At 40.4% G+C, this 22,138-nt stretch overlaps 1 protein-coding gene across 5 annotated transcripts in view; it reads left to right on the plus strand.

Moving 5' to 3' along the window:
* The window catches only part of Cpne4 (copine 4), a 597,421-nt gene that overhangs the window by 260,897 nt on the left and 314,386 nt on the right, over nucleotides 1-22,138 (plus strand). For all 5 annotated transcript variants that reach the window (XM_050139472.1, XM_050139476.1, XM_050139473.1 and 2 more), the window contains one exon: nucleotides 1,590-1,770. In XM_050139472.1, the coding sequence (XP_049995429.1) occupies nucleotides 1,590-1,770 (181 nt within the window). The remainder of the gene's footprint in view (nucleotides 1-1,589; nucleotides 1,771-22,138) is intronic.

A 22,138-nucleotide genomic window follows, 5' to 3' on the forward strand; every position in this document is an offset into this window, starting at 1 on the left:
ACCTGACATTTTAAAATGGTGTTGGCACATATTTGCTGACTACATAGTAAATATTTCAGGCTTTGTTGACTCTGTAATCTCTAGTTTGGCTACTCAGTTCAGCCACCGATTGTAAAGAGGTGAACATGCACATATGCCTGCGTCTCATTTAAACTTTACTGGTGTGTACTTGTGTGCTCATGTCTCTGTACAAGTGGTGTCTGTGTGTGCACACACGTGTGTTCAGGGCTGAGGTATGGCCATCAGCCTGCGCAAGGTGGCACGTTGTGCTTATTTGAACTAGTATGGCGATAATATGGAGAAGCTAAATACTTGTGGTGGAAGGGAAGGAGACAGGGAAGAACTGCCCCCACTTTACAGGAGTGATTTCACTGTAAGACACCAACTCCACATGAAGATTAGGAAACCATTGCTGGTTTCCCCACTGAAGCTAGAAGCATAAAGCATGCTGGGAGGATTCTAATCCCAAGAGCATCTTCACAGGCTTACTGTGTTCAGAGAAGGAGTGAGTGGGTAGCCCCTGTCAGAGCAATGCACGGGTAGCCCCTGCTGGAGCAATGCATGGGTAGCCCCTGCCGGAGCAATGCATAGTTTTGCTGTGAAAGACACCAAGTTGAACTGGGCTGGGCCCTGTCGTGCAGACCCATGTCTGGTGTTTCCAGGAGTTCAGAATCATAGATTTGTGGGTTACTTTATTTTATTTTGTCTCCTCATTTTCCCTTTTTAATTTGGAGTTCTGATATGGTAACTGGGAGCCTAGGAGCGGAGGGGAGAGTGGACTTCTACACTTGAGATAGAAAAGCCCATGCTGAGGTTTCCTTGGGTGCTGTCTTGCCAGAAGCATTTTAGAAAAGCAAACTAGAGTTAAGAGGTCAGAAACTTGGATTCCTTCCAGAGATAAGACAACAGACTTTTCTTCTCCACTACTTAGGAGGAGAGTTAGAGTTTAGAAAATTATAAAAACTTGTAAAAGGAGCCAGTGAGTTGGTTCGGTGGATAAGGAGCTTGTTGTCAAACCTGCCAACCTGAATTCTATTCCTGGAACCTCTCTACATGTGGAAGGAGAGAACCACCTCCGCAGTGTTGTCCTCTGACTTCTGTACATGCTGCATGGTGAACCTGAACCTGCGCTCACAGACACACATTATAAAAAAATAATACATACAACACGATAAAATTGATGAGCTGAAAGACCAGTAAAAAAAAATCCACACAAACCTTTTACTTACTATAAATCTGAATTGCGTTTTTCAGTCTGTTTCACTAATTTATTAATTTTATTTCATGGCTTAATTTTCACTGTGTAAATCTGCAAATCATACCAGAAAAAGTTGATGTTAGCCAAGTGTGCCAGCATCTGCTCGGGAAGCTTTATTTTGGTGATGGCGGGAAGGGCTGTTTGGTACCTGCTGGGCTGAAGCGGCTAGTCAGTCGGAAAGTGACATAATGAAGACTGTCAGTGTTCGAAAGTGGGTGCTGAACAGGTTTCCCGAATGGCGGTCTGTGGTGGGGAGGGGAGGACTTCCCCTTTGAAAAACACTGCAGTGACTGGCATGTCATTTTTTATTCTCTTTATTTCCCTAACACAGAATGAAGAAGATGAGCAACATTTATGAGTCAGCTGCCAACACGCTGGGAATCTTTAACAGCCCCTGCCTGACCAAAGTCGAACTGCGTGTGGCGTGCAAAGGGATTTCTGACAGAGATGCTCTGTCCAAGCCGGACCCCTGCGTCATCCTCAAGATGCAGTCTCACGGGCAGTGGTTTGAGGTAGGATTGCCCACGGAGACAGACAGAAGTCTGGCTGGATTATCTGTTCAATTTAAAAACAACACAACACAAAACAAAAACATTCCCTGACTTGAGCTGGTTTATTCCAAAAAGATAGAAAGTTCCAGAAAAAAAAATTGAAATAGAATCATGTTTCTGTTTATCTCATGATGTTTTAATATGGCTGTTTTGAAACTGTGATATTTTGACAATTTGTGAGCCTGAAATTTTCAGGATGTTTACGATAATTACTGAGCGATAACTATAACACACTCAGTCCTATACCCAACAAAATGCTAACAGGTCAGAAACACCTGCATCCAGGACCCAGGCTGGACTGGAGTAACACAATGGATGCTACAAAACCTGGCTCCACAGAGCCAAGGCAGAATCCATTAATTATTATATAACCATCAATATTAATAAGCATATTCCTGGAGGTGATAGGAAGGAGGCTCCTTTTTCTGAGGGAGCACATTTGGGAAGTTGAGAAAGAAGTAACTTCTTTGATGGGGTTGGTACAGGGCATAGGTTTTTCTATGTTGAGAGAGGAGTCAAGGGTGAAAGGCATGAGCAAGCCAGTCCTGTGAAATCTCTGGACCCTGGCCCATAGTCTGAGTACCCGGGAGCTGGGGTCCAGGGATATTGGTCATAATGAGCCAAGACTAGAGGTCGGGTCTCTGAAGAAGCTATCCACATCACAGGTCTGCAAGGAATGGCCCAAATTTTCAGGGGTGCTGTAGATCTCAGAACCAGGTTCTGAGAGCCAGGTGGGAACAAACTCACAGGGAAAGAACCCAGCCTCAAGGCCCAGAGGAATCGTTCCTAGTCCATGGCACTGGGGTGCTATGTTGGGTATAGAACCTTAATCTGAGTTGGTTGGGGACTAGAGAAAGTGAAGTCTCTCTCTCTCTCTCTCTCTCTCTCTCTCTCTCTCTCTCTCTCTCTCTCTCTCTCTCTCTGTGTGTGTGTGTGTGTGTGTGTGTGTGTGTGCAAGTCCTGAGGAGATTTGGTCGTGAAGAGATTCACTGGGATAGTGGATGTGGGAGGAAGAAGGAAGGAACTGTGGGGTATCATGTTCATTAAGTGTTGTTGGAAGGAATTGAGCCCTGAAGAACTCTAGAGCCTAGTGGCTCACTGGGTAGCAGTGAGAATGGAAAGGTTTTGATATAAATTAGTCTTTGCAAGAGGTGATTTCCAATTTGTCAAGAGATGACTTGGTATTTTGTTTCATTTGTCTGGGGAAGGATTTGATCTTTCTGTGGTTTGTTTGCCCGTTGGACTCTAGTCAGTCAGCGGCCCAGGGAAGAACAGCGGTGGGACTCTTCACATACCGTGGACTGGCTTAGCTCGATGCTATGATGATAGATGTTCATGTAGACATGAAGGTACTTGATGCAGAGCAGAGATGACTGCCATACAGGGATTTGTGGTTTTGAGTGAAACTTAAAATAATGTGAATTATATTTTATCAATGACTTATCAAAGGCTGTAAGTGACATGATGTAGTAATTCCAGGTTCTGAATGAAAAAAAACAAAACAAAACAAAACAAAATGAACAGAAAGACTATGACTTTGTCTAATATTGTTCTGCTTGTACAAGCAAAAGACAGTATTTAAAACCAGGCAGCTCCACAGCCCAAAGGTTTTATTGCTGTTTCAAACTTACTGAAGAAACTGGTATAGTTTTTGGTAGAATATTTGGAAATACTAAAGGTTGAGTTCTACAGATGGAGTATTTTTTTTGCTAGTATTGCTTATTTATAAATCAAAATATTGCATCTAGACACCTGTTTTAAATAAGGATTTTTCTTTACAGTCTTATTATTTTTCCAGTAAATGATCAAACTAAAAGTGTGTGTGTGTGTGTGTGTGCATGTGTGTGCGTGTGTGCATGTGTGTGTGTGTGTGTCTTAGACAGTGTTTTCTGCTGTGAAATGATGCTAGGACTGTGGCAACTCTTATAAAGGAAATCATTTAAGTGGGGGCTTGCTTACAATTGGAGGTTTAGTCCATTATCATCATGGTGAGAAGCATGTTGGCACCCAGGCAGACTTGGAACTGGAGAGGTAGCTGAGAATTCTACATCTACATTGGTAGGCAGCAGGAAGAGAGAGACAATGGGCCTCGCTTGAGCATTTGAAATCCCAATGTCCACTCCCAGTAACACACTTCCTCCAACAAAACCACACCTACTCTAACAAGGCCTCCCTTCCTAATTGCTGTCAAGTAGCACCACCCCTTAATGACCAAGCATTTAAAGATAAGGGTCCAGGAGGCTGCTCTTTATTAAACCATCACATTATATACTATTGTAGCTTTCCCTTATTAGTGCCCAACAAGGTTCTCTCCATTTCCTCTGTCACAATTCTTGTGGTTCCTTTTCTCCCCCTAATAGCTCTGAGTGGAGTGTGTGTGTGTGTGTGTGTGTGTGTGTGTGTGCATGTTCAAGTGTAAATTTTACACATGAGCAAAAATATGCTGTATGAGTCAGGGTTCACTACAGGAACAGAAAGCAACAGGATGAATATGTACGAAAAAGAGATTGTAGATTGGCTTACACGATATAATCTGGGTCATCCAACAATGGCTGTCTTCACATTGGAGAAAGATTGAGAATCCGGTAGCTCTTTGCAGCCTCAATTTTGTCAGTCCCACTCTGACACTGAGAGCCTGATCTTGGAGAGTCACTCGCCCTCTGTCCTCACTGAACCCAATGAATCTGGGTTCCAGTGTCAGGAGATGATGACAGCCACAGCAACAGAACACAGACACACACAGTGGTCTTAGGAGAAAGGTCAGCAGCTGAACAAAAACAGCCCTGTTTCTCCTTGGATCTCTTTCTTACCTGGGCTGCTTTTAAAGGATGGTACACATCCTGCAGAAGGGACTTTCTCTTTCAGTTAATCATTGCAGGAAATCCCTGCCCAACATCGTGTCTCTTGGTCAACCCCAAATCAACCAACCCGTTTGCAGTCTTTTAGGATCATCCCTGCAGCCTTCCCTCCTTTTATCTGCTTAGGAACAGGTCGGAGTGTCTCCAGTGGACAGTCATCCCCTACATGGTAGGAAGGAGCACCATATGCTTGGAGAAGCAATGTATTTACTCCTGTAAGCCTATGCTAGCAACCACTTCACTGAAAGGCTGTTTTGACAGCTGTTCATGAGCAGATGGTATTCAGGTGAGAGGAACCATGCATGGAAAAGGATGACAGGCGGATGGGAATCTTAACTCTTACATTGTAACAGCAAAACCTTCATTCACTGGGGTTTTATGTATCGGGGCATATTTTTCTCCTAAGCGAAGATCTTATAGATCTTGTTAGTGAGCCTTAAAAAAAAAACTTAAGTAAACAAAATTAAATGGAATGAGTACAGTAGGGGAAAGACACGTTTTGAAAATTAGCAGAGAATAAATTGGCTTCTAAAACACCTTTTATGCTTTAACTACTGTCAACTCTTGTATATATAGCTTTTCTATTTTTCTCTTCTGACACACATATGTTAAACCTTTTGAAAATTTTCATTTTTAATATTTTCTTATTTAGTTTGTGCTGAACGAGAGCACATTCCTGCCACACACAAGGGAAGGTCGGAGGACAACTTGCAGAAATTCACTCTTGCCTTGTTCTACTTGGGTTCTCATTTATAGAAGTCAAGTTGTCCTGCTTGGTGACAGGCGCCTTCACCCCCTGGGCCAACTCACAGGCTCTATTTTGACATGATTCGTAGGCATGTAAAAATGTTCTTTTCTGATTATACTGCTGAGAAGTATATGCCTTTTCCATATCATAACAACTTTGATCAATGTAATTTTCAAGTTGCATAATATCCTACCGAATAGATTCACTTAAACTGCTGTCCCATTTCTTAACTGCCTTTTGAAATGCCATCCTTTAAGTAATGCCAGGCTGAACATCTTTGTGCACAAAATTTTTTTACTTATTTTTGGATGGCTTCCTAGAAGAGATGCTACCAAAATAGAACTGGTGGGATGGAGGATAGGATGGTTTATTTTGTTTGAGTTTTCGAGAACTTCACACATGGGCACCGCGTTTACATCACTCCGGCTCCTCCCATGTCTTCCCCTCCCTCCCCAATTCATAGCCTCTTCTTTACTATTGTTGCATATAGTGTGTGTGTGTGTGTGCATGTGCATGCATGCATATGTGTGTGTGTGTGTATATGACCTACCGAGTACATATAGAATTGCTCATATGTACATGTGTCCAGAACTGGCCACTTGGCATTGGACAACCTATGACCAAGTTTGTTTCTGCCAGAAACTGATTCATCCATTCTTAGCAGCCATTGACCACCTGTATCTCTTCATCTAGTGATAGGACTGTGTGGGATTTCTGTTCTCTAGTTGACGTGTCAACTGGTATTATTATTACGCCAGTCTAGTCAGACAACCATATGTTGGAGAGCATTTTACCTGTCGTGTCTCAGGGACACTATCTAGCCCTAGGCATCCTGGTCCGCTGGCTCTTACACTCCTTCTTTTCCCTCCTCCATTATTTTATGTGAGGCACAGGTGTATGGATTGTGCTGTAGAAGTATCTGTTAGGGCTGGGTACTCTCCAGTTCCTTATTCTCTGCCCTTCTGCCAGTTGTGGACTTCTGTAATAGTCTCCACCTGTTGCAGAAAAGAGGATTCTTTGATTAGGGATGAAAGCTACAAAAGTATAAGGTATAAGGAAAAACTAAGCACAGTCACAAATCACGTTAATTTAAGAAAGTGGCAGTAGTTGGTGCTTCTCTAGAGCACATGACCTCTCTGGCCACAGGTAGTTGACTGGGTTTACAGTACTAGGAATGACTTCCCTCTCATTGGGATAACGAGGAAAACAGATCCCATGCCAAGCAGCTGCCAGAATTCACTTTGAATGACCATTGATGAAGAAGTTAAAACTAAAGAAAGGATGAGAAGTAACTCTGAGATAAGGACCAAGAAATCGGTACTTTGCTTAGGACTGTAAAAGTGCCATGTTAGGACAAACTTGTGAAGTTGTCAAAATACTCAGAAACCATTTGGGCCAGTGTGTATTCATTGCATCAACAAAACAGAGACTTGGTTAGTAAAAATGTACCAGTTTACCCCTGGACAAGAGGAACAAAAGGAAGAGTTTAATATTAAAATAAAAAAAAACCAAGCAGGCACATCATCAAGGAGAAGCTGTATCCATGGAGATGGGGATGAAGGAAGGACCTACCTGCTGGAAACTGGAGAGACAGTGGTGAAGCACATAGGGCTGGAGAAGCTGTCTTAAAGTCAGTGGGGATAAGTTGTCATTTCCCTTTTTGTTGCTCTCCCATCTCCCACCAGTTCCTTCTATTGGACAAACTTTGCTGGAAGTCTGCTAGCAAAGTTTGAAAGAAGAGAACATAAAATGCATTTTAGACGAAAGAGGCAAGTAGACCACACATAGACCTTCCAACCACCCACTTGGAGAATCATTTACAGCTCCCAAGTGGTGAGCAGTTATTTAGTGACACCACCTACTTTCTGATGCAAGTTCCAAAAGTGACTTCTGCATCCTCACATCTATGCTAGAGGAGAGAGTGACATGTGTAATGGAGGCCAGCAAGCATGAGCTGAACTCAGTTGGAAGATATACGGAAGGGTGTACTTTTCTGTGGCCATCTCCTGGAGAGAACCTTGGTGGTCAGAGAAATTCATATGTACAGAATCATAGAATTGGGAAAAGGGCTTCAAGCCAAGGCTTAACACTGTTTAAATTTCTCAGTATTTTCGTCATGGGGAATCTGAGATGTTAAATAATGAAGAGATTGTTGAGGAGTTTTTGGGTGAGACTCAGAAAAATAAAATATGCTTACCTTTCGTGAGAACATTAGGGTTTGACAAAAGAGGGGCTTTCTCGTGAGTGTTCAAACTTTTGACATTTCAACATGATGCTATGGTCTACAAACATGTGGGGCCACACCCTTCACTATTGGGAATGCATTCGGCCTGTGGGCTGAAGGTCATACTTGCCCGCTGGCATGCCTGGCAGAATTCTCTGCAAAGAATGGCGTGTTGTAGACCTGCTCTGTGCAGTGAGTGGCAACTGAGCACGTAGACGATTGCTAGCATAAGTAAGAGTTAAATTTTTAAAGAAACATTTACATTCATTGTAATTGTTACAAGCTAACATGGGATTTCGGACATTCCTGGTGGGGAGGAGAGCAGCCTGAAGTGGGGCATAAGTGATAGAATTGAAATTTGACATAATTTTTTTTACTGCTTCTGATTACTGTGGAGTTTTCCCTAATGTTTATGTATGGGTGTTTTGCCAGCATGTCTTCTGTGAACCAAATATGTGTGGTACCCAAGGAGGCCAAAAGAGAAAAGAGAATTCCATCTAGAATGGGAGTAACAGAGAGTTGTGAGCTGCCATATGCATGCTGGGAGTCAAATCTGGATATTCTAGAAGAGCAGCCAGAACTCTTAACCACAGAGCCAGCTCTCAAGACACCATTTTATTTTAAAATGGAATTCCATCAGAGAAAGGGACCTGTGGTACTGTGTTAACAACTCCCGTTACTGCTATAGCAGATAGAACTACTTTCAGTTTAACCTTCCACATAAAGGGTGCACATTTAATGTTTTTTTTTTTTGCCCTATTAACAAGGGACGAGACCATTCGACCCCTAAAGGGGATTATAAGAGCCTGGTGTTTAATATGAAACGGACCTACACTCTGACCTTCTGTGCTGTTGATTGTACTGATGGCCAATGACAAAGTGCTAAGGTGTCTTTGAAATATTGAGAATCAATTTTTCTGAAATGTACCATGCATGGCTGCTTTTGGCAGATTAGCAATGTTTGGAGTATATGTCTAAGAATTAAGAATTCAGAAGCAATGCTGGTTTTTTTTTTCTGGAGAAGTGTGTATATATATATGTGTGTGTGTCCACGTATACAAGCATGTTCAAACTTTAAATAAGTCTTTATAGTGCAATGTACTTTACTGACATGACTTTACTGAAGTACTAGAAAATTTGCAACTTGAAGGTACTTTCCAAATGATAAGTTTCAGACCATGCTTCATGTCTTTAATTTTGGTTCATACCCATTATTAGAACATCTTCTGTACTCTCCATTAGCCACACCAAGATGAACATATATAGTTAATGAAAATGTATATTTTCTCAGCTTCTGATGAGGTGTGGGAATAATTCCTTCTTGTCTCTTATAAGTGCCTATGCATTCATTACCTCCTGGAACTAGACATTTTAACCAGGTGTGATAAATGAAACCTTCCCAGAGAGCCGAAAGGCAGATACTCATGACCCGAAGGTTTTCCCTCTGTTCATCAGAACATAGGCGCTCCTTCTAGGCAGCATTGGATGTTTTCCATGAAACAGGGCCAAGCTGATGATTGTGTGGCTTTGGGCCCAGATTCTATGAAGGGCAAGAACTTGTTATCATGGGGAAACCCAAATTGCATTGCAGACTTTGAAAATTATACTTAATTTGAAGATATGATTATTGGGCTCATAGGAGAGGCTAAGAAACTCAGGACTCATCACCCTTGGGTCAATTCCATATGTAAATATGTTTCAGTGAATCCTGGGCTTTGACATTAGCTGGGAGTAACAGTTAGAAATAATTAGCATTATTATATTTAACACATCATTAGTGAACTCTGACATAAGGTTGTTATTAATGATGATATCATATGCAGATAGCCCTTTATATTCACAATCTCTGCTTACATTATGTAATTTGCTTCTCATACAAGCCCAGTGAGAAGGCATCAGAGACATTAAAATTAAGCACAATGTGTATTGAATACCATGAGGAAAGCAAGATGCAAGTCCCTAAATGTGTACTTGTCCAGCAGCACTTACTCTGATGTGGAACAATGCTCTTGTATGATGTAAAGATTTATTACTCATATTGGTTTAATAAAATGCCGATTGGCCAGTAGTCAGGTAGAAAATATAGGTGGGATGACCTGCCTAAGAGAATTCTAGGAAGTGGAAAGGCAGAGCCAGATGCAGAGGAAGCAAGATGAGAATGACTCACTGAGAAAAGGTACCCAGTCATGTGGCTACACATAGATAGGAACTATGGGTTGATTTTAGTTGTAAGAGCTAGTTAATAATAAGCCTGAGCTATTAGGCCAAACAGTTTATAATTAATATAAGCCTCTGTGTATTTCTTTGGAATTGAACAGCTTTGGGACTGTGTAGGACAGAAACTTCTGTCTACACTCACTGGCTTGGAGACAGAGGACTGGAGACTCAGACAGACCTTTAGAAAGAGTTCAAATAGTTCTTAATTTTGATTTGTTCTTATTTTTGAATGTATAGTGGGTACAGCAGGGTGATACTAAAAATTGACCAGTATTTTGCTGCTCTTTCAGATTAAGCAGGAATGTAGGTATATCTGCACACTGTCCTCTGACACAGCCTGGGGAGTTCTTTTTCAGAGACTTCTACCAAAGCAAACCCAAGATACTTGGCTTCAGTCAAAAAAGAATTCAGGATGAGCCACTGTAACACACAGTTGGGAGTTTATTAAAAGGTATACACAGAAGGGTTAAGAGAAAAGAAGTTCTGGGAGAGGAATAAGATAAACCCAAGTGAATGGATGTGAGCTTCTCAAAGAAGAACCCTATCAATTTCACATATATTCATTATCTTTATAGTAGCCATGGATACCATTTTGGTGACTTTTGAAGTTACTGCCATCAAAGCATAGTCAAAAGACCTAAATGAGAGCACAGGTTGGTTTCTGATGGGCACCTGGTAGGACTACAGTGGAGAAGGTCAAACTCTAGGGCACAGAGATGCAGGATGGTAGTATATCATCACTGTAATAGTCTTGTTTGTGAACATGCCAGAGAATATCTGGGAGAGGAGTGAGTTCATATACATTAAGCCCTAAGCCTAGTTCATAGCTATTTTAACATAAAATGTCTATATATGAGAGAAATATTGTCTGTCTTGGCAACTTTTATAGTCTGTGATAGTTGGGCTAGAATTCCTGATTCTCAGATGGTGAGGGTCTCAACCAGACTCCTGGGGGAAGGGCTCATTTACTTTCTCACATTGTAACATTTCCTGTCTTTCTAACCTTTCTCAGCTCCACTATTTTTCATTTTCTTTTCTCCTTCCCTACTTTCACCTATCCAGATGTAGGCTTTGATCCCGATGTGCTGCAGTTTCCCTGTCAGCAACACAGAAGGGGGCATAGGAGTCCTCATATGTCCCAGAGAGTGGGTGATGGGACATGATATTTTTAGTGATCTCTTTAGTGTGCGTAGAAATAAACTCTGTGGATCATGGCTCTTTCATACTTAGAATGATTATGAGCCATGGCTGTTTCATGAACAGAGCTACGTTGACAGATCCCAAAAGAGTAGTTGATGTGGGATTTCCCTCTGTATGCTGTAATTACCATTAATGAATAAAGAAACTGCTTTGGACCTATTGCAGGGCAGAACTTAGCTAGGTGGGGAAAACTAAACTGAATGCTGGGAGAAAGAAAGGGGGAGTCAGAGAGAAGCCATGGAGCTGCTGCCTGAGACAGTCACTGGGAACTTTATCCTGTAAGCCACAGCCATGTGGTGATATAGAGATTAATAGAAAAGGGTTGAATTAATGTAAGAGTTAGCCAATAAGATGCTAGAGCTAATGGGCCAAGCAGTGATTTAATTAATACAGTTTCTGTGTGATTATTTTAAGGCTAAACAGCTGGGGACAAACAAACAGCTCTCTCCTCCAACACGTAGTTTTGAGACCTAATTGTTTAAAATCAACTTTAATGAGATAATTTTCATATAAAATACTTACTGTTTCAGTTGTTTTCCTGGATTAATTTTGACAAGATGTGCACTCATGAAAACATTATCCCAACTAACATATAGAACATTTCCTAACATATATTTTAATATATACAATGTAAATAAGTCATACTTAATTTTTATTGTCAACTTTATTAAGGTCTAACTATTATATAAAAACTGCATATAATCAATGTATATACTTTGATAAGATTAGGCATGCTTGCTAATATCCCCTTAATCTAGCTAATAAATGTATCTATTACCTTATGCTCCATATGCTGCTTTGGTTTTGTTTGTTGTTTATGATGGTAAACACAATATGAGATTCATTTTTAAACAAAATTTTATAAATATTGTAACTAACCACAGGCACTATGTGCTAGTACTCACCTCTAGAACTAAATTTACTTAATACACCTGCTACTTTATATAATTTAAACAGAAATTCACCATATATTCTCTGTGTCCCCTAGCAATAAGCATAATATTGTCCTTTTCTATGTCTTTGACGACATTTGACCCTCACACAAGAGTTTTCTTAAATTAGTTATAGCCTTATTTTTATTTTAGGCAAAAAGGGGAAATATAGTGGTATTTCATTTATATTTTAATAAATAAAGCTTACCTGAAGATCAGAGAGTAAAACAGACCCACTGTAGAGCCTTACAAATCAGGCAGTGGTAACACATACCTTTAGTCCAGTAGCTACACTAGATCAGACAGTGGTAACACATACCTTTAGTCCCAGTAGCTACACTAGTTTGCCATAGAAACAGGGTAGTGCAGGCCTTTAATCCCAATGGCACACGCCTTTAATCCCAGCCCTAGAGAAGAGTATAAAATGGGAGGAGACATCTCTCAGACACTCTCATTCTGAGATTCCTGGAGGCAGGATTGCTGTTTCAGAAAGAGGTAGAGATAAATTCAGAGACAGAAATTGGGGTTCAACCTGAAGTTCAGAAAACAAACCAGCCAGCCACTGGTTCTTACCTCTACCTGTCAATTTCATGTACATTGTTTATTTTTAAAATCAGGTTATTCATTTTCTGTTGTTATTATTTTGTTTAGCTGCTAAGTTTAGGAATCCCCAATGACCTTAGAAATTAATTCCTTGCCTGGTAAGTGACATTAACACATTTTCCCCCATTCTATCAGTAGTCTTTCCACTCTTCTGACTGTTTCCTCTCCTGTATAAAAATGTTTTAGTTTGAACAACATGACTCATCTCCTTTTGCTTTGGTTGCTTATATGACTGGTGTGAAAGCCAAAGCAAATCCTTGCCCAGGTTAGTACCAAAAAATCCTCCCAAATTTCTTCTAGGTTTCTAAAATTTCCCCTTAAGTTTATACTAGAAACTTAGAGTTTGAGGTCTATATCCATTATGAGTTGATTTTTTTTCTTAGATGTTAACTAAGGATTCAATTTCATTCTCCTGCGGTAGATGTCCAGTTTTTCCAACAGTATTTATTGACAGGGCTATTATTTCTCCATTGTGAATGGTTGGCCCCTTATCAAAGATCAGTTCACTTAACACAAATGCTTAGATTTCCACAACATTTAAAGCCACTGACTCTCAGATTGTGTGCCCATTAAGATATTATAGTTAATTGACAGAAATTCTGTATTATATTGCTAAAATATATTAAGCTATTAAGCATAATATATAAAATTTTGGTTTAAAGGGAAGAGATACAGTTTTATTTCTAAAATAACATTGGAGAACTCCAGAAAGAACACTAGAGGAAAAAAACCCAAACTCAAAGCTGATCTACCTCACAATTCAACTATTTATGCACAGACCATCAGACTTCAGCCTAATCTGAATTATCTTTCTGGACAATTCAGAGAATTCTAGAAACCTTGCTTGATCTGAGGGTAGTATAAAATGAAGCAGAAGTCTGCCACAGATACACTGTGTAACCTTGGAAAAGTCCCCATCATCTGTGAGCTGCTTATGTGACCTTATCTCTAAGTAGTTGTGAAAACTGGGCTGGCAAGATAATGAAGTGACTGAAGATACAGAGTCTAGAATCAGATCGCTTCAGGTTTCCATATGAGCTTATACAAACTCACCATTTTCCCTGGGCCTGCATTTTTATCATCCACACAATGATAGAAACAGTAAGGTTGCTGTCCAGGAGAAAGTTATAATGCTTAAGAATTGCTTAACATAGTACTTGATGCACACTGAGCACTTGGCAGATTTCAGATACTATTTTGTTTAATGGAGATAATTCATGAAGACTGATACCTCTTGAAAACTAATACTACATTTCAGTTGGCACTGGGTGTTGACTGAGGTTTCTGTACCATCCAGTCCCTCAGCCGTTCAGTCCCAAAGAAATACACAAAGGCCTATATTAATTATAAACTGATTGGCTTCTTAGCTCAAGCTTCTTACTAACTCTTATAATTTATATATTAGCCTATAACTCTTGTCTGTGTTAGCCACGTGGCTTGTTACCTTTTTTGGCAAGACAGTCACATCTTGCTTGCTCTGTGTCTGGATGATGACTGCAGACTGAAACTTCTCTCTTCCCAGAATTCTCATTGTCCCACCTCTATTTCCTGCCTGGTCACCCTGCCTCTACTTCCTGCCTGGCTACTGGGCAATCAGCATTTATTTAAAATACAAGTGACAGGGTACAGACCATTGTCCCACAGCAACTGGGTATGTATGCATGTGTGCGTGTGTGCTTCCATATCTGTATAGAAATATGAAAATACTTATCTTGTAATGCTTACATCTAGATGTGTGTAATGCCCAAGGCAATGTTTTGGGTTGTTGTCCAGCCCAAGAATTCTTGGTCCTATTGTCTCTATGAAGTAAGAGACCTTGCTATAAGATTTAACAGTTTCATAAGTTTCAGCCACATGCCTGAATAACCACCTGATTGATGTGTTTTGGCTCCCTCGTGGGGAATTATCTGGCTCTCCCTATCCCCTTCACTTTGTGCGTTCTGAAGAAGATGAATAGGCGTGGACAGAGTTCATTCTGCTGCTCTGCGTTCTCTAATCAGTAAGCTTGGAATCGCAGAGAGGCCATGCTGATAACCTCCCTTCCCATTTCTGCTTCTTTGCCAACACGGGCCTCTACTGTCTGCCAGACATACAAGTGACAAGAAAATTTCTTGCCTTCTGGAAGCTCCAGATGTTCTTGGGGTCAGCTTACAGGCTAATTAAATATTTTATCTTGACTGAAGCTTGGAAATCTTCAACTCCCTATCTTGGATCCTATTTTCAAACACTTGATTTCTTTTGACAGCTCCCTCTCACCTAACGACTTAGTCCTGAATCTTTTCCTCTTGAGTACATAGGCAAGTTCTTGGTGAGAGATCACAGCTTAGAACTGTGTATCAAAGGAGGATCGGACACTCTTTTTCCTACTTTGCTCAGCGTTAACCTTTTCTAAACAATTTCTGAGCAAGGAGGCTGCAGTGTAAGGAATTTATTTTATCCTTTATCTGCTGAAGATTCCCTTCCTTCAGTTTCCTCCAGGTATTAATATTGTATAACAAGTACCCAGAAATGAAACAGCTTAAATTGACTCTCTAGGAGAAGGTCAGACAGGGCACTGTGGTAGGGTTCATTCCTATTCCACAGTGCCTAGAACTGTAGCAGTGAAGACTGAAGTACTAGGCATGATTTAATGGCCAGTGTTTCAAATTCTCTACAAGTGACTTCACCCACACCGGAAGCCGGCGCTAATAGGTGGAACATTTGTATGTGGACTTCTTCTGAGGACAGGCCCAGGATAAGGATGTGCACCCTCGCTTTAATGGGAAAGGCTAAGTTTTCCCATATAATAAAGCCCTGGACTATATCTTGTATCAGCTGACTGAAGATTTCATCTTATTATCATACAAAACAGGATTGCTTTGAAGTGTGTGGGTATGTGGAATGTAGTCATACTTCAGATCTCCATTCCTGTTTAGAGAGCTCTCTTGGAACCTTGAATGAGGCCGTGTAGAGTTCGTGAAAGGATGCATTTTCTACCCTGAATATTCAGCTTAGACAATGGACAACTTCAAGAAGTATTGAGAGGAAGAAAATATGGATTACAGTCTCTCTCCTGCTTTTAAGATCATGTACATATGAATTATCACTACTGGATATAAGAAAAACGAAGAAATAGAACCAGTTCCTGGGTAGCCCTTTGACATGTCATTATTGTTTTTCTCATCAGTTCTGACCCATCAAGACTGGTACTGCAATTTCAGTCACACATTCATGGATAGGAAAACTGAGACTCTGAGATGCCATGGTCACTTTTCCAAGAGCAGGTGGCCATTGTAGTAGATCCTGCTTGCTAAATCCTCTGACTTCAGAACCCTAGTCACCCTAGGAGCCCTCCTCTGCTGGTGCCCATGGTGACAAGTCCTGATTTCTTACTGGATCAGCACACACACGGCTATGGAATCACAATCAAAGCAGATTACTATATTGAGGGTTTTGATTTTATTTACATTTTAGAAAATGACATGTTTCTTTTTTCTTTTTAATTTTTTTTAAAATTTGTTATTTTATTTTATTGACATTTGACTTTTTATTTATTTTACATATTGGCTACAGTCCTGTCTCTCCTTCTCTGTTGCCTCGCATCTACCCCTTCCCCATCCACTCCTCCTCTGTCTCCATTCAGAAAGGAGCAGGCCTCCCATGGGCTAGCACAAAGCATGACATGCCCAAGCTGAGGCAGAACCAAGCTTCATGCCTGCATCAAGGCTAGGTGAGCTAATTCAGCATGGGGAACAGGGTCCCAAAAGCCAGCTAAACACCAGGGACAGGTCCTGATTTCACTGCTAGAACCCTTACAAACAGACCAAGCTACAAGACTGTCACACATCTGCAAAGGGCCTAGGTTGGTCCCAAGCAGGCTTTCTAACTGTTGTTCCAGAGTCCATGAGCTCTCATGACCTCAGGTTACCTGACTCTGTGGGTTTTCCCTTCATGACCTTGACCTCCCTGACTCAATCTCTTCCCCCTTTCTTCAGCTGGACTCTTGGAGCTTGGCCCAGTGCTTGGCTGTGGATCTCTGCATCTGCTTCCAACCGTTACTGGATAAAGTCTTTCTGATGACCACTAGGGGAGTCACCAATCTGATTGCAGTAGATGGCCAAGATGGCCACTTCAGGCACCCTTTCCACTGTTGCTAGGGGTCTTATCTGGGATCATCAGTGTGGATTCCTGGAAGTTTCCCTGGCACCAGGTTTCTCCTAACCATGGAAATGCCCCCCTCATCAAGATGTCTCTTTCATTACTCTCCCCAACTACCTCCCGCAAACAGCCCAGTCTGCCTAGCCTGCCTAACCTGCTCCCTCAAGTTCCCACTTTCACCCCCAAATCTACACCCTGCTTTACCCAGAGATCTCTTCTATCTCCCCTTCCCAGGGAAATACATGCATCCTTCTTTGGGCCCTCCATGTTATCTAGACTCTCTGGGGCTGTGGATCATAGGTTGCTTATCCTATACTTTACTCACAATATCTACTTATGAGTAAATACATACCATGTTTGTCTTTCTGGGTCTGGGTCACTTCACTCAGAATGATTTTCTTCTAGTTCCATCCATTTGCCTGCAAATTTCATGAGGTCATTATATTTTACAGCTAAGTAATATACCAATATGTAAATGTACCACATTCTTCTTATCCATTCTTCAGTTGAGGGGCTTCTAGCTTGCTCCCAGGTTCTGGTTATTACAAATAATGCTGCTATGAACATAGTTGAGCAACTACGTATCCTTGTGTTATGATTGAGCATCCTTTGGGTATATGCCTAAGTTGGTATAGCTGGGTCTTGAGGTATATCAATTCCCAATTTTCTAAGAAACTGCAATATTGATTTCCAAAGTGGCTGTACAAGTTTGCACTCCCACGAGCAGTGGAGGAGTGTTCCCCTTACTACACATCCTCTCCAGCATAAGCTGTCATCAGTGTTTTTTATCTTAGTCATTCTGACAGGGGTAAAATTATATCTCAGAGTCCTTTTGATTTGCATTTCCCTGATGACTAAGAATGTTGAACATTTTTTGAAGTGTATTTTGGTTATTTGAGAGTCTTCTGTTTAAATAAAACTACATTTTACTACTCAAATAAGCACTCTATACAACAACTCAATGGCATATTTAGTTCCTGCCATATCCTAGACACTTTTCTCAAGAATAGGGATACGTACAAAAGGGAAAAACATGGTCTCAGAATTTTTTCCAGAGACAATAGAAAATATGCAATAAATGTCTAATCTATTATCAGAAAATAGTAAGTATGCTGATAAAAATCTAAAGCAAGGAAGTGGGTGGAGAGTGATATGAAACTGATTTTAACACTGTAGTCAAGAAGGACTTCCCTGAAGAAGTAATATTCATACAGAGATGGAGAGTGCATCAGAGGGTGGGGGGAGGAACATGAATAAAGGAATCCACACTAGCTCTAAATAGAGTATAATAAGAGGTTCCTTAGTAAAGGGGAACTCATAGATCACAATGGGGAATAGGAACAGAATCCAACATCCAGGTGTGGTGAGTGGGTAGAGAGAGAGTAGTGGACCTGCACCTTTTTGGTACCCAAGGCCATGCCCAACCTGGTCCAACAATTCAAAGGCCATTGGCTGAAGGAGGTTCCCCATCACCTGTCCCTCTTGTCTAAATAAGAGAGTTCCAAACCCAATGCAAACCTATATACAATAAGAACAAATATCAGGTATGACAACTAGAATTACAATTAGCACAAACAATATTAAGCAAGAAACACATGCTAAATGTTTAAATAATTATTCTATACCAAGGAGTCTAAGTCTTGTATTAGAAATGATTTGGATAAGTCATAAGAGGAAAGTAACTACGACTGTCTAATCTCCAATGCCATTGAAGACCTGGGAAGGGAAATAATATTACTTGAGTAGGCAGGAAATGCAATCAAACAACTTTCAAAATGTGCAGTAGATGACAGAGACAATTGGTCTCTTAGGCAATCACACAAAGTCTCATTTGCAATGTTGGAGTAACCAACTTTGGTTAAGGCCTAGAGTAACTGACAGACCATTTTCAGAGGCAGGAAAATTTTGAAAATTATCTTACCCTGTCTTGGCAAGGCTCAGTAGTCTTTTTTGTTTGTTTGTTTGTTTTGTATCTTGCTTGTCTAGTCCATACACCCTGCATTTTGTCAGTGGTCAAGGCATGGGCAGTTCCTTGCCCAAAGGCTAGTTTTGCCAAGAAGAAAACAAGCTTCAAGTGGGTGTTTTTGGTGCTCAACATTCTCTCGGAAATAGATTGGTGCTGCCAGGAGCAATCTTGTCTCACATCAGCAGAAACAGTTATTTAAATATCATATTTTACTGTTCTTTAAAGTAGTTGAAGATTACCTATATATCCATAATATAATATTTATACATATAAAGAACCTGGTTAGTCTAATATAAGTTGGACAAACATGGATGACTATTGACCTATAATACTTAATACCTGTATAATTTAAAGACTAAGACTTCATATCAGAATGTTAGACAATCTTTAAACAACTGTGCAGCAAATGAGGACACCAACCTCAAAATGTAAACAAAGTATAAGTATCTTGATCAGAGGTAGAAGTTTATGGTGCAATATGATAAATACATCCTAAAATTATGTTAATATACACAATGTCTAAAACAGAGGTATAAACATGCATGCATACAATCTGACAAAATAACTTTTTATAGGTGTACAAATATTGTAAACATAAATAGGAGCATATTCAATATAACAAATATAATTTGAATTTGTATCAATATACAAGAATCTAAACAAATATAAATTGTCTATAAATAGTTCACAAGTATTCACTCTGTTACTCACTATTATTATTATTAGTGTGAGTAAGCTTGTTGAAATAGGAGCGGCGTCAGGGCTGCGTCCCCGGCACCCGGCCGCCCGCATGGCTAGCTTATGCCCAGAAATAATTACACGGAAACTGTATTCTTTCAAACACTGCCTGGCCCGGCTAGGTCCAGTTTCTTATTGGCTAGCTCTTACATATTGTTCTAACCCATTTCTAATATTCTGTGTAGCCCATGAGCTGGCTTACCAGAGAGGATCTTAACCTGCGTCTGTCTGGAGTGGGAGCATCATGGCGACTCTTCCTCTAACCTTCTTTCTCCCAGAATTCTCTTCTGTATACTCCGCCTACCTAATTTTCTATCCAATAAAATGGGCCAAGGCAGTTTCTTTATTAATAAGAAATCATTCCCACATCATTTCCCCTTTTTCTGTTTAAACAAAAAAGAAAGGCTTTAACTTTAACATAGTAAAATTACATATAACAAAACAGTTATCAAGTAAGAATTACAGTTACAATATTTATATCTATTTTATCTCTTATCATAACTAAGGAAAACTATAACTATTTATTCTTCAACTCCATCAAAGACTCCAGAAGGATATAATATTATCTAAGTAAACAAGAAATAAGAAAACTCTAGAAATGACAGAGACATCTCGCTGCCTGGACAGTCACCCAAAGTTCCTCTGTACCGTTGGGGCATCCATCTTCGGCCTACAGGCCCATGGTATCCAGATACATTTCCATGAAGCAGGAAATTTTAAAGACAGTTCAGTCACTTTCTGCTGTGTTCTGTAGAATGTCTTGTAGACTCTTTCATGAATCAGGAACCCCGAAAGACCATCTCACCTTTAGGCAAGTTCAGCAGTCCTCTCTCTGAGGGTTCTCTGTGTCCAGTTTATGCAACAGTCCAGGCAAGAGCAGTTTCTTGCCCAAATGACTATCCAACTCCATAAGGATCCTCTTCGATGCCCATCTTCCTCTTGAAGTAGCTGGTGCTGCCAGGAGCAGACGTGTCTCCTTGTCATGAAAAGTCCTAAGTTATTAAAATATTTTAAATGCCATATTCTGCAGTCTTTGAAAGATATGAAGAATGCCTATCTAATTGAAATATATCTCTATATATCTAGAAAATCTAACTAACATGACTACAAGCTTAACTATTAGCAATGATTATCCATTAACAACCTATATTTCCTAATTATACATTACATTTTAAGTGAACTACATAATCACAATACCTTAATCAAGTTCAAAAATACATATACATATAACAAAATTGACCTTAAAATCCATACCAATGCAAATTATTCATATCTATATCATATCCCCCTTTAAATGTAAAAGAACATTTATAAACAATATTTGGGAACATGGGCGTAGTTTTTTCTCTCCAAACTGCTTCCTGCTGAATGGGGGCACTGTTAATCAGATCATTTAGGGTGTAACCTGTGTGTCAGGTTCATCTCGGTTGGCAGTTGAGTGAAGTAATTTTTTGAGGGTGTTCACAGCAACCTTTCAGGAGGGCGTGGTCTATCATACCATACCGGGATAGATGCAATCCATAGGGTCACATCCTCTGTGGAAACAAAAGAAGACCCTCTCCAAAGCATCATATCCTTAGATCCAAATTTTGAAGTCAAGATACCTTTAGAACATATGTGCAGGTTCAGCTTAGCAGCCCATATAATAAAATGTCTCTTTGTACTTAGCTCCTTCACAGTCAAAAATTTTAAAGAAAACACAATGTACATAATCCAGACTCTCTGTGAATTTTTCATTTTTACGTGGCTTATTTTTCTTTATTTCTCTTAATCTATAACTATCTGTACTTCTGTACTCTGTCTCTTTAAAGACTTTACCCTTTTTCTTTTTAAGACATTAACTTTATTCTTTATATTCTCTTTTTTTCCCCAAGCCTACGTACATTCATCCAACGGTGTCTGAATCTGTTTTACTGTGAATCTGTAATTTTTTTTTTTTTTTCCAGGAGCATTTCTTAAAATGTTAAGCATTTCTTAAAAACTTAAGTTGCACCATGTATAGGTAATACGGTACTGCCTGTGTCCTGCCCAGTCTAAACCTTAACTGCACGGTTTTAAGGTAATTACGGTAGTTCCTGCCTGAGATCAGCACAGTTCAGCAAGGAGCAGCCGCTCCTGCCTCAGAGTCATTTGGTGCTTTTGAGCTGAGCACAGTTACAGGCAAACAGCAGTTTACATTGGAGCCGCAATCAGCAATTTAATTTTGAGACTGAGTGTGCAGCACAGAAACTCTTTTTATCCAAGTTACAGCCAAATCTGACACGCAGAGCACTGCGCAGTCTGAAAACGCGTCTCTGTATGGCAGCAGGAATCCGCCATGCTCTTCCGCCTGCCTAAGCCTGATTCCGCCATCTGCCCAGGTGTAGGCAGGGAACGCTGAGCCATCGGCAGGTCTCAGAGCAATCTCCTCCGATCCCAAGTGGGAACAGAAACATCCAGTCCCATAAAAGCCTTGAAATGCTTTAAAGCCAGAGTTCACGCTGGCAGCATAGCACCAGGAAGCCGCGCTTTAAAATGACGCAGCTTTTTTTCTCTGCTGCTGTTGCTGAATCAGGAATCTCTCTACAGCATGTCACCAACAAAACAGCAAAAATCTGTGTTAAACTCTGTTTCCCTTATTTTTAAGGCTTCTCAGGTTTTTAAGTGGATTTAGCCCCACGTTGGGCGCCATCTGTTGAAATAGGAGCGGCAGGGCTGCGTCCCCGG

Source organism: Alexandromys fortis, unplaced genomic scaffold, assembly GCF_014885135.2.
Source record: "Alexandromys fortis isolate MF-2015 unplaced genomic scaffold, M_Fortis_MF-2015_v1.1 scaffold_36, whole genome shotgun sequence".
Taxonomy (NCBI): domain Eukaryota; kingdom Metazoa; phylum Chordata; class Mammalia; order Rodentia; family Cricetidae; genus Alexandromys; species Alexandromys fortis.